Source organism: Dromiciops gliroides, chromosome 2, assembly GCF_019393635.1.
Source record: "Dromiciops gliroides isolate mDroGli1 chromosome 2, mDroGli1.pri, whole genome shotgun sequence".
NCBI lineage: Eukaryota > Metazoa > Chordata > Mammalia > Microbiotheria > Microbiotheriidae > Dromiciops > Dromiciops gliroides.
The window spans coordinates 455,772,193-455,785,798 of record NC_057862.1 but is presented as its reverse complement, the minus strand read 5'-3'; the positions used below and the strand labels follow the sequence as shown (position 1 = coordinate 455,785,798).

Genomic DNA, 13,606 nt, shown 5'->3' with positions numbered 1-13,606 from the left:
TACTCCATTCTTATTAAAATCCTTTTATCATTATTTTAAAATGATTGTATTCACTGAGGTTATACTACAATTTCCTAGCCAGCAGTGGAATAGTCTATTCAAATGTTTCATCATAACTCTTCCCTCGCTTTCTAGGCCTTAGCCCATATGTGGAGCCCACTTTTACAGAGCAACATACATCGTACTCTAAAAATGGCTGATCTGCAACGAAATCCATTGAGTATTAAAGATATATTATCCCTGCATCCAACACTCACATTGAAGGCCCTCCACAGTATGGGCTGTCTTCTTTCCCAGTCTTGCATTGCTCTATCCCTCTTCAAGCTACCTTCTTTCCAAACTGAACTACCACTATCTTCTAATACCTGAAGGGCTACCCTGGGAAGTAAAGAGATTTCCCCAAGAACACATGGATAGGAAGTGGCAGCGCTGGGATTCGAACCCTGATCTTCTGCACTGGAACCACTAAAATGGCAAGGGAACAAGGAGAACTTGTTCTGCTTGGTCCCAGACGGCAGAGTTAAGGTGGAAGTTGGAAAGATTTAAATTGAAGCTCCAAGTAAAGCAAGACTTAAGCATTAAAGACGCCTCAAAATAGAATGGGATGCTTCAGAAGGGAGTGGATTCCCTTCCCCTCCCCTAACTTACTTTCTCACTTACTACCACTGGAGGTCTTTTAAGCAATAGATGGATGACCATTTTCTAATATGTTGTAAAGAGGATCATTTAAACTATGAGATGGAAGAGATGGCTTCTGAACTAACTTCGGATTTTGAGATTTTACGACTCTGATATTTACCATTTGCCCACATTCTCCCTTTTACATCTGGAATAATTCCTGCCAAAGCTACAAAAAAGATCATAGGGTCATAGATTTATAACTGGGGGTCAGGGGCGGGGGATGGGAGAAAATAAAAGATTGTTAACTAAAATTAAAATTGAATTTAAAATGTTCCTTAAGATTTGTAGCCAAAAGAGGCCTTAGAGGCTATCAAAACAATCTTTATAAATGAGGAAAGTGAGGCCTAGAGAGTTTAAGGAACTTGACGAGGGTCACAGAGTTAGGAAGGCTCTGAGGTAGAATTCGAATCCATTTCTTTCTGACTTTTAGTCCAGTGCCCTATCCACTATATCCCTCTGCCATCTACATTGTGCCTGTAAGGGCCAAATTTAGTATGGGGAGAGCTTGCCGTAATATTGGGGTAAGAAAGAAGATTGACAGCCTCTTTTTAAAAAAAACAGGTTTTATTAATGGGAACAAATTTAAAACACAAGTGAAGTTAATAGAGATAGGGACAATGAGAAAGGGAATAGGGGAAGAGCTCTTTGGAGCTAGCCTTGCCTCAACAACAAAAACTCACCACCACCCAGAATCTGCAGTTCCAAAGAGAACCAGCTGCACAGCGTTCCCGGCCCAGTCTGAAGGTCCGCCACACTAATGCCTGTCTCCCTCTCACACATGCAAGAGTGAGCTCTCTCCTCCCTTCTCTCTCCCAGAAGCCCCCTCTCCCACAGGAAACAGGGCCATCCACACACACAGCCCCAAGCTAATTGTCTGGCAGGTCTTATTGACAGAACTAACAGGGCGGCTCTACAAATGCAAGCTGGCCAGCTTCTGGACACCGAAGACCATCTGACTTGTCTTCACCAGGCTTCTCGTCATGGTGGGGCTTCCCTACGGTATAATTTGGACAGGCCCATGTAGGCATGCAGGTGTCTGGCGTGAGGTCAGCACGCACGGGCACGCTGGGGGGGTCAGCGTGCACAGGCGTGCACCAGGGTTTCTAATTTTAGCCAAAGATGGGGTCATAGAAACCCCAAATCACAATTAATTTCTTACATGCCCCTTCCTTAGAAAGGTCTTTTCAAACCCAGCTCAAATGCTACCTTTCTATTCAGATTTCTTGAGATGCATTCTGCTGAAAATGATCTTCCCTCTTTTCTAAACCCCAGAGTGCTTTCTTTAAACCTCTTGTGGCATTTGTTTCCATCTACATTAGCTTACAGTTGTTCATCCATGGCTCATCCCTCCTTCCATAGAAAGTGCCCTGAGAAGTGTGCCTTGGGTTTTGTTCATCTTTATGGCCTTGCACCCAAGGAGGCCCTTACTAAAGCTTTCCTCAGTTGAAATCCCTTAGGAGTGCCTAGAAATGGTTTGTTAATATGATCCCATGATCCCATGTCTAGTCTGCCCAGGAGTGCACTGGAATATAGTTCTTCCAAGAGTCAATGATTAAATTGTCAATGTGAGCATTTACACCTCAGAAATCAGAAAAGGCTATTGTTTTATTGATTGTTTAGATTTAAGAAAATGATGGAGAAAATCTTAATAATGCATATGAAACTGAAAAGTGTATCACGTGTACCTATTTCTGTCCAAGAACCACTTGTTAAACATTCACCAACATGCCACCGGATCCACTCCACCTTCCCTCATCCTCCTATTTTTCAAATAAGGAACTCAAGGTCCTGGGGAGTGAAGAGATTTACCCAAGATGGGCAAGTCTGGGATTTGAACCCTTATCTTATGATTGCAATGAAGGTACTAACAGCTAAGTTGACAAGGCTCAAGCTTTCATTTTTATTTCTCACCATCCTTCTTCTCCCCGGAGGCAAGATGGAGTCTACTAAATAGGAGGGGGGTTAGAGTCCAGCCTGAAAAGTCATACATATGGAATTAGCAACTGTTCCATTATAAACATGTTAGAGCGATATTCCTTAAACGTGAAAATTATTAACTTGGGATTCTGGGAAGTTATAAAGAATTATGATTGCCTGCCAATAAAAAGCAGTAGACTTCACAAAAGACATCATTTGGCTTTTTCCTTTTTCCAGTGCTAACAGTTCATAAAAGTGTAGATTAAATTGGCATTCAGTTCAGGACAGGAAGCACTTAGCACAAGGCTTGAAATTGGAGTAGGGCGCGTACCCTGTTATTTCATCTGTTCCTCTCCTATTTCAGGTTATGTGCAAGAGGAAGAATTGAAGGAGGAGGAAGAAATCAAAGAGGAAGAGGAAGATGATGAGGACAGCAATTCTGTAGTTCAACTTCAGGGCAGCAATGACCCGGGCACAGATGAAGAACTAGAAACAGGCACAGACCAGAAAAGTAGCTTTAGCTACCAGAACTCCCCAGTAAGTCATTTATCTAATCAGGATGCCGAAAATGAATCCCTTTTAAGTGATGCCAGTGACCAGGTGGCAGACATTAAAAGTGGATGTTGTCGAGATGCCCAGGACAAGAAAGCTACTGCCCATCCCAAACTTCAGAATGAAACACACAACTGCATGGATAAGATGACCGCCGTCTATGCCAACATCCTGTCTGATTCCTATTGGACAGGCCTTGGTCTTGGCCTCAAGTTGTCAAGCAGTGAGCGGAGAGGTTGTGATACACGAAATGGAGGTAACAAAAGTGACTTTGATTGGCATCAAGATGCTTTATCCAAAAGCTTACAGCAGAATTTGCCTTCCAGGCCTGTCTCCAAACCCAATCTTTTCAGCTCTGTGCAGTTGTATCGACAGAGTAGTAAGATGTGTGGGACTGTGTTCACAGGGGCAAGCAGGTTTCGGTGCCGGCAGTGTAGTGCTGCCTATGATACCTTGGTAGAGTTAACCGTGCACATGAATGAAACCGGTCACTACCAAGATGATAACCGCAAAAAGGACAAGCACAGACCTACCAGCTATTCAAAGCCCCGGAAAAGGGCTTTTCAGGACATGGACAAGGAAGATGCACAAAAAGTTCTCAAATGTATGTTCTGTGGTGACTCCTTTGATTCCCTGCAAGATTTGAGTGTTCACATGATAAAAACAAAACATTACCAAAAAGTGCCTTTGAAGGAGCCAGTACCAACCATTTCTTCGAAAATGGTCAACCCAGCAAAGAAACGCGTTTTCGACGTCAACCGGCCCTGCTCCCCAGATTCTACCACTGGATCATTTGCAGAAACATTTTCCTCTCAAAAGAATGCCAACCTGCAGCTGTCCTCAAACAACCGCTATGGCTACCAAAATGGGGCCAGCTACACCTGGCAGTTTGAGGCCTGCAAATCTCAGATCCTGAAATGCATGGAATGTGGGAGCTCTCATGATACCTTACAGCAGCTCACTACTCACATGATGGTCACAGGTCACTTTTTGAAAGTCACCAGCTCCGCTTCCAAAAAAGGAAAGCAGCTGGTGCTAGATCCACTGGCAGTGGAGAAAATGCAGTCGTTGTCAGAGGCCCCGGGAAATGACACTCCGTCTGCTAAGCCGTCTACCAATGCAACTTCAGAATGTGCAGTACCTCCTCCAATAGAGCTAAAGAAAGAGAGCAAAAAAGAAAAACTGGAGGAGACTAGCAAAGACGAGAAAGTGGTAAAAGGTGAAGAATATGAAGATACTCTTCAAAAACCACTGGATCCTACAATAAAATACCAGTACCTTAGGGAAGAAGACTTGGAAGATGGCTCCAAGGGTGGAGGAGACATTTTAAAGTCATTAGAAAATACAGTTACCACAGCTATCAACAAAGCCCAAAATGGGGCTCCCAGTTGGAGTGCATATCCTAGTATCCATGCAGCCTACCAGCTGTCAGAGGGCACAAAGTCTTCTTTGCCTATGGGCTCCCAGGTACTCCAGATTCGACCAACCATCACCAATAAGTTAAGGCCAATAGCTCCAAAGTGGAAGGTAATGCCCCTTGTTTCTGTCCCCACAAACTTAGCCCAGTGCACTCAAGTGAAGAACGAATCAGAGGATAAGGATGAAGCACAGAAGGAGTACCCAAAAGACAGCCCCACCACCGATGCATCCTCCTTGAGCCACAGTGAGGGTGAGTCTCTCCCCAAAAGTGAGACTCCTTCAGACTCCAGAAAGACTGATCCCCTTCCCCTAAAAGAGGAGGACAAAGTGAAAGAGAACAGCATTAGAGAGAAATCCCAACCTATGGAATCCACATCTTCTCTTAGCAATGGCTGTACCACCACCAGCCATGCTCCAGCACTACCTTGTATTAATCCACTCAGTGCCCTACAGTCTGTGTTGAATAATCACCTGGGCAAGGCAACTGAACCTCTGCGTTCTCCATCCAATTCCAGTCCCAGCTCAAGCACAATTTCTATGTTTCATAAACCGAATCTCAACATCCTTGAGAAACCTGTTTTGTCTCCGGCCCCATCCAGGCCGGCAAGTGTGTCTAGGCGCTACATGTTTGAAAACAATGATCAGCCCATCGATCTGACCAAATCTAAAAGCAAGAAGGCAGAGTCAGCACAAGCACAATCTTGTACTTCCCCACCGCAGAAGCATGCTCTGTCTGACATTGCCGACATGGTCAAAGTTCTTCCCAAAGCTACCACGCCAAAACCCACCACCACCTCTTCTAGGGTCCCTTCCATGAAGCTGGAGATGGAGGTCAGGCGCTTTGAAGATGTTTCTACAGAAGTCTCCACTTTGCATAAAAGAAAGGGCAGGCAGTCCAACTGGAATCCACAACATCTTCTAATCCTACAGGCTCAGTTTGCCTCAAGCCTCTTTCAAACATCAGAAGGGAAATATCTCTTATCAGATTTGGGTCCCCAAGAACGTATGCAGATTTCCAAGTTTACTGGACTATCTATGACCACCATTAGCCACTGGCTGGCAAACGTCAAATATCAGCTTAGGAAAACTGGAGGGACAAAATTTTTGAAAAATATGGACAAAGGACATCCCATCTTCTATTGTAGTGACTGTGCATCTCAGTTTAGAACCCCTTCTACCTACATCAGCCACTTAGAGTCCCACCTAGGCTTCCAAATGAAGGATATGAACCGACTGGCCATGGAACAGCAAACCAAGGTTGAGCAAGAGATCTCCAGGGTATCGGTTCAAAGGTCACCGGAAACTATAGCTGCGGAAGAGGACACGGACTCTAAATTCAAGTGTAAGTTGTGTTGTCGGACCTTTGCAAGCAAACATGCAGTAAAACTTCACCTAAGCAAAACGCACAGCAAGTCACCTGAACACCACTCACAGTTTGTAGCAGATGTGGATGAAGAATAGCTCTGAAGGTATGCGTTTGCTTCCAAGGTGAATTGTAAGGTCGGGATTGTAAGGAGCCTTGTAAAGAAGATGTATTTGCTTAGATGCAGCCAACATTCCCAAAGGTTCAAAGAGCATGCCAGTTTGCTGGATTAGGACTTATTTCTTAAGAGAGCAAAGCATAATAGATGGGTTACAGCCAATTCTCCATTATCCCTGTCAGAGGGGAGGTGGGGGCAGGGAGGGGAACCAAATAAACTTAGATACACAAAATTTACAGATTATCCTCAAACCTCATTTTAGCCAATAGTTTCAACCTCTTCTCCTACCAGCCTTTTTTTTCCCCTAGAGCTGCTTTCAAGGGGACATGTTGGCATTTCTCCATCCAACCCTCTGCTAGAAGTTCTAACAAGTGCTTGAAATAGCCAAAAGATGGGCAGCAGGAGGGAGATGGAGGAGAAACTAGGGGCAGACACAAGATACAGACTGGTTAATCAGCTCCTGAATAACCAGAGGCTGACTTTTTCATTGTTACTTGTATTTAAACACTTTTTATTGTTGTTGTTCTACTTTTAACAGTAGTTATACTGCCCACTTTTGGGGGTGGGGTGGGGGAGCAGGCAGGCCTTTTCTTACCTTTAAGAAGAGGTGTTTGCATCTGCAACATAAGCGGGTTATAAGGTTCTTTTGTGCTGAAAAGAGAGGAGGCCTATTTTCCTCTATCACTCTTCATATTTCTATGGAATTATCTCATTGTTCCCCCGTATCAAAGGTAGCATCAATGCATGCACATGGAATTTTACTCTCAATAAATAGTTTAATGACTTTCAGCCCACCCATTGCCAATGTGCTCAAGGGTGACCAGCTTCAATCCTAACCCTGTCTTCCTTTGTTCCTAAATGTACCATATATGTTCAGTGCTTCACATTGTCATCAGACCCCAGACCACCTACTCCACCTCATAGGACAAAGGTTACATTTGGATGCATAGCCGATCCATTCATTTTCGCCATCTTTGTAATGCTCTCTAGGAAGTGACTCATCCTAGGTCACTCAGATTCGACCATTGGACCATGGTTATAAACAGGGCCTTGCCTTGGGAAAAATTATGCAGTAATTCTAGAAGGTAGCCCACCTCTCTTTAAATGCTCTTGGTTTAAGTTCCCGGAGCTCCTCTGGAGACTGTTAGCTAACTAGTCTTCCCCATTCTACCACATCACCTGGTCCTGCCCTCATGGGATGCTGACCTCTGCACCCTCATTAAAATTCACTCATCTTACTTCCAACTCCTTTTAGATCAGATAGATTTCCTAGTCCTGATGGATTCTCTAATCCAGTAAATGATTATACCGGTTTGAAGAAAGAAAATATATTGGCATATATGAAAAATAAATAAAACCAATCTTAACCCAAACTCAGGTTTTATTTAGGTCAGATTTGGGGACAAAGTGAGGCCTGGATTCAAAGCAACATAACAGTTCATAATAAAATGTTACTGGCTTATTATGGTGTTACCCCTCCCAGAGAGCATTTACATTTTAAATAGGCCTTCAGCACCTTAGCCATAATATGAAAACATAATATGAAATTTCAGATATCATGACCAAACCAATGAGGGAGATATTTTGCCAGGGTAGGGGACCTTTTGTAACCAGTCACATTCCACAATACAGTAGCATCATCTGCTACTTATAAAGTTAACCCTGTTTATAACTATGGCACATGGCAGTGGCCAAAATGAACAGACTGACTGTTATGAAGATGCGTCACTCAGGACTCTGCACACAGTGGGGGGTGGGAGGGTGGGGCCTTAGAGCTTTTGGTCAGAAAAAAAAAAAATCCCACTGCTTTACCTGCTCCTTTGGCCCAAATGAATCCTGTTGTTCTTTTGTTTGCATGTTTTTACCATGTTAATTAAAAATGATTATTGCCAGACTCCTGCCCGTCTTTCCAAGCTTCATTTGTATTGATTTTTACTAGAGTTGAAAGATAAGCCAAAGAACGCCTACTTAGGAGGTTCGGGGCTCAGTCCTGTTTATTTGATTTGTAACAGGTTGAGGCCACCATAACTCAGCATTCAGCTGTTTCTTGTCTTAAAAAGCAAGAAGAACATGAACTGAATGCCCAGAGAGATGCTTCAAATTCCATAGCTGTGAATGCAACACAGACAGAAGAACAAATAGATAGTGGGTATTCGTTAAATAATCAGGTCCAATTTTCCACCTGTTTGGTTTGAAGACATTTTAAAAAATCAATATCACTGCCAAAATATTGCAATATACAAATAGGAAGAGTTTTAAGAAAAACAACTGCTGTCTGTAGAAGATATTTAAAGCATTAGAAGGCTGCAATGTTTATTCTAGAAACATGAAGGTAAACCGATAATTTGGAAACCCACACACAAATCGCTTTTGTTAACTACATAGATTATTATTATTATTACTAAGGCATTTCCATGGCTTTTTGCATGATGAATATTTCACATTTAGAGCTTAAGGTACCCTATTAGGCTTATCTTCATAATGAAACCAACTCCCCACCCCCATCCCATATCAATTTTATGGCCAAGATTCTGGGAAAGGATTGAAATTAATCAGATTTGTTTATCTAAGTCAGGGATTTTTCAAAAAAGGGAGGTGGAAGGGGGACCAGAGAGGGAGGAGACCCACCCATATACAAAAAATAAGATCCACAATGGCTAATTTTGTACTTATACCTGGAAATAAGGTATGTTTCTGATATTCTAGCTGGCCATCTAACAAAATGCATGAAGCTCTGAGGTTGTCACAGATCTGAGTATGCAGGCCATCTCTTACCTGCTCCAAAGCAGTGTACATTTTAAAGAGCAGCAACAGAGTGATAGCCTTGTTATCTGGAGCTATAATTTTGGTTGGTATGTGTGAAAGCACAAATTGTACAAAATGATGGGCCATTTGGAAAGACATTGTCTAGATTTTATTAAAAACATTTGAGTTTTAACATGCCTGATTTTGGGTAGGACATATTTTGACTCACATAATTTTTTTTCCTTTTGGGGCTTACTACTGGTCTCCACAATTAAAACATACCACACACTCTCTCTTTCTCTCTCTCTCTCTCTCTCTCTCTCTCTCTCTCACACACACACACAAACACACACACACACACCACACCCCATATATTAGAGAACAGTGTTCAAAGCGATTTTATCTTAAGAACAGGATAAGGAATATCACAATCCCACAACATAGGACTGGCCCTAAGGGATTGTGCTATTTATTATATAAATGCACACTAGGAAACCCCATCTAAAAGTTTGTGTGAGGTCTGAGCAATAGAGTGTGTAACCTGTTTCTAAAAATGTGATCTTTTGGTATATGGTTCCAAAATGGAATGCTGGGGGGTGGGAACAAGGGCCTGGGTAACAGTGGGAGATAAACTCATCACACCATGGACCATTCCTGGAATGAAACTTCATTCCAGGAGTTGGGCCGCTGCTAATATGGCCCTGCCCTGGAAAGCGCCACTATAGGAATGTCAGTTGCTTTCAGGGAAAGGAGAGTCATGTTTCCAGCACTTGGGAGACTTTCACAGAATGTCAGTTTGTCTCTGATGGGTCAAGGCAAAGAAAGAAATGAGGTCTAGGGTGGGAGACTTTAATCCAGTGGTCAAAAAACACACATATGGTCCAACTGAAAACCAGATGTTGACATTGCACTGATGCTGAAACTGACCTACTGTGGGGTTTCTCAAAAGCTATTCTCTGGAACACTGCAGTTCTACCCAATGGGACTGGGAGAGGACGATTCACAAAGCAATTTAGATGCTCACAATAATTGTTCCTTAAAATATGAAGTAGTTTCATACTTCTGGGATCTATGATGTCAACAACATGAGTAGACCCTTCACCAAAAGAGATTTCGACCCCTTTATGCCTTGGTAGAAAATGTCCCCACCTAGAATTACTATATGAATCAGAAACCAGATCAAATGATAGACCATGGGATTCCAAACTGAAAGAACTAAACTAATATATCATCTTTTGAATGCATGGGTTTTAGCTGAGTGATCTGGACTAAATCTTCTTAACGCAATAGGTTTTTATCTCTGTTGTACCTTCTCCCCATCTTCCCTCATTCAGGCTTCTGAAGTCTGTAATTTGGGACTTGAATATAGAGTAACATTATTTTTCCTTTACTGCAATCTGCCATCAGGATCATCTTTTCATTTAACCAGATGCATTTTTTTTCCTTGCGCTAAATTGAAAATCTATGAACGGCAGGGAGTGCAATGTTTTAATTAGCTCATATTTTTTATATGGATTTATGTCTTTAAAATACATTTGTGTAATTCTTCAGCTAAATTAAAAACGTCTTTCCACAGAGGAGGAGGGAAGAGGAGGAGATTTAAAAAAAGAAGAAAATTGTGTGTTATCTACCTTTGGTAGCTCTGCCTGCAGATGGTGACCGTGATATCGAACGGAGGGGCCAAAACAACTACAGATGGTTCATTGTTGAGCTTCTCCATGGTCTGATTTTAAACTTTTCTTCCATTTCCAGAAGTCATTATCTGTGGAGGAGCCTCTGGGAGATATTGGGGAGAGAGTTTTGTTTTGTTTTGCTTGGGGTTTGTTTGTTTGTTTGTTTGTTTGTTTTTTTCCACAAGCCCTTAATAACTAAACGGACGTTTACCTGCTAGGAACTCATTTTTAAAGCAAAGCGACCGCAAAACAATCCCCCCAAAAGCCATCCACGGGGGGGAAAAAAGTCATAATGATAAACAGTTTTTCTCTGCGTTTCCTCCTTTGTCTTTTTTTTTTCTCCCACCATCAAGTTTAAAGCTTCCACGGTGCTTTTTTTTTTCTACTTTATATAGAGACAAGTGACATTCTGTGGTAAATGGAAGAAAGAGCAGAGCGGAGCTGAAAACCTCTAATGCACTGACACTAACTTGCCCTCTATTGTTGAAAATGAGCAGGCAATCATGATTGTTCATCAAATGGCTCCTAATGCAGTTAAAGCATTCAGCTATAATTTCTCCTTGCATTTATAATTACTGTCATAGACTGCACACCTCAGTGAGCAGATTAAAGCTATAAACTATTTAGCCGGAGCTTTAAGATGAAGAACTTGATTTCTCTGGCAGCCTCTATTTGTTAGGGAGCTTGACACTTCACATAAAAATGACTCAACTTGATGAAGAACAATGCAGTTTTAGCAATGCAGTGATTTTAAATCAGTCATTACACCACGCCCTAGAAGAATTGCAAAGCAGTTGGTTAAATGATATATAGGACGCAGAGATGGCTGGCTGCGTTAAGTGTACCAAAAATAGAAGGGGATTTGGTGTGCGGCTCCTTCCCCGGCTCTCCTCTGAAATAGCAAGAGTTTGTTGAAAAATCAGTGCATGTCATGTTCTCCTATTAAATCCAGTGTAAATGTTACATGAGGCTAACCCGGCAGGGGGAAGAGAATGCCTGGAGCCTAAGGCGGATGTCACAGTTTGGGGTTTGAGAGAACTTTCTGGCTGTCGTTCAGCGTGCACACCTCGGTGAGCCCAAGAAGCTAACAATACTCGGGTTTTTTTTTTTTTTCCTTTCTAGAGGATGAGCTATATTTAGGCACTGTGGGCATCTCAATCGGGACAACTCCATGCATTTTAGCTGTGGCTCTTTCTTTGGGGGGAAAAAAATCTCTATTTTTCCAGCTTGGAGGCATAAAAACAAAAGTTGGAACTCTGCAGCCCATTTTGTTCTAAAAGAAATTGAAATTATTGAGAGTGGCATTTGATTATTTGTAACAAACATCAGCAGATATAAGAGAAAAATTAATGTCCACTAAGACTAGCTCTATTTTTCTTTTTATGGGCATCAAGATAGTTGGTAATCCAAGTTATTCATATTGGAACTTAATATGTGCTTTGGATCTGGTCCCTGAAATGGTACAGAGATCAAGGTGCATGGCTCTGTGCCACACAACTCTGACATCAGGGATGCTCCCAAAGAAATTCACTGTACACTTCACATAGATTTTTAGCATATCATATATTGAAATAAAGTAAACATGGGTTCATAGATTTAGAGCTACAAGAGACCTTGGAAGTCACCTTATTCAACAAACATACTTATTTTACAGATTAAAAAATTAGAGGCCTAAACAGGTTAAATGACTTGTCAAAAGTCACTTAGGTTAATAAATGGCAGATTCAGGATTTGAATTCAGGTCCTCTTACTTCAAATCCAGAGCTCTTTCCACTGTTTTCCACAACTTCCCATAACGCATCCTTCCTCATTTAAAAATGCATAAAGACTTTGGATGTTATTACTGTCATGAAAGGTAGAATATGCACAGGTCACTTCCTACAACCCCAAAGTCTAAGCTGGCAATGAGTGGATTTCAGTGTTAAGAGCTGCTACCCTTTTGTACACATAAATCCTAAAGAGTTAACTTACCCTTGTTCCTGTAAGCATAGGAATGTGACATTACCAAGACCTCATGGATGATTGCTGGTACTCATGCTATTCCATGCTATTCCTGTAAATTGTCCATAAGTGCCACATCAACTGAATAGACCATTTTGACCGAATTGACCAGTATTTATTCTGTTGTCATAGAATCATAGAACGTTAGAGTTGGAAGTGAATTTAGAACAGAATGTTATGACTCTAGGGGACCTTAGAGCTTAGACTATAGAATATTGGAATTGAAAGACGCTTTAGAGCACAAAATATAGAATGTTAAACCAGAAAGGGCACTAGAACATAACACAAAATATTAGAAATAGAAGGAACACAAGAGACTCTTTAGTCCACACCCTCTCATTTTACAGAATAGGAAACTGAGATTCTGAAAGGAAACCTGATTTACCCACAGTTAGGTGGTAGTAGATCCAAGACTAGAATGTGTTATCTCTTAACTTGGTAAACACAACCAGGGAGAGTACAGAACTTTCCAAGTACACATCTGAATTTCCTTTATATATATGGAAGCCCTTTCAGTTCTGTTTGTAAGAACACAGAAACCCCAGGGGGGCAGATATGATTAAATCAGGTGGGTCTATACTGAAGAGAGGTATAACACATTATACACTTCTATTCCCTTTCTCCTTCACCTACAAGCTGAATAAAAATGCCTTGATTCCTGGCCCATCTCAGTGGACTTGTCTTTGGTTTGTGCCATGTAATAGGCACCATTGCAGTAGCGGCCACCTCTCCTGCTCCCTCCGAGACACTGAGCTGCTTCTCAAAGAACCGCACTTCATTATTTCTGTGAATTGGTGAATTTTCTGCTGCTCCTGCTTTGGGAAAAGAAGCAGGCCTGGCTCACCTGGTGATTTGTGTTCATTTTCTGCTGTCATATTTGTTGTTTGAGAGAATTTGAGCTTCTCTATATAAAAAAAGGATTTAATTTCATCCTTGCTTATTTAGAAAGCCCCACACGTCAGTCAGAGAGCTAAGAATCCTGCATCCAGTCAGAATTGCAAAGTGAACAGAGGGGTGGAGAATGCATTTGTACAGTACTATATATTTGTCAAAGCCCCTTCATATCCATTAACCCCTTTGCTCCTATCATCAAGGTTTCCTGACTCAATCCTTTCTCTTTCCACTACACTATACTAT

General features: G+C 41.8%; 1 protein-coding gene across 2 annotated transcripts in view; it reads left to right on the top strand.

The window, feature by feature from the left end:
* Positions 1–13,606, top strand: part of TSHZ2 (teashirt zinc finger homeobox 2) — a 484,962-nt gene that overhangs the window by 270,939 nt on the left and 200,417 nt on the right. The window contains exon 2 of one of the 2 annotated variants that reach the window (XM_043988668.1): positions 2,963–6,038. In XM_043988668.1, the coding sequence (XP_043844603.1) occupies positions 2,963–6,030 (3,068 nt within the window). In that variant the 3' untranslated portion in view covers positions 6,031–6,038. Of the gene's footprint in view, positions 1–2,962; positions 7,796–13,606 lie in introns of those variants that run through there. The other variant, XM_043988667.1, reaches the window with a different exon arrangement.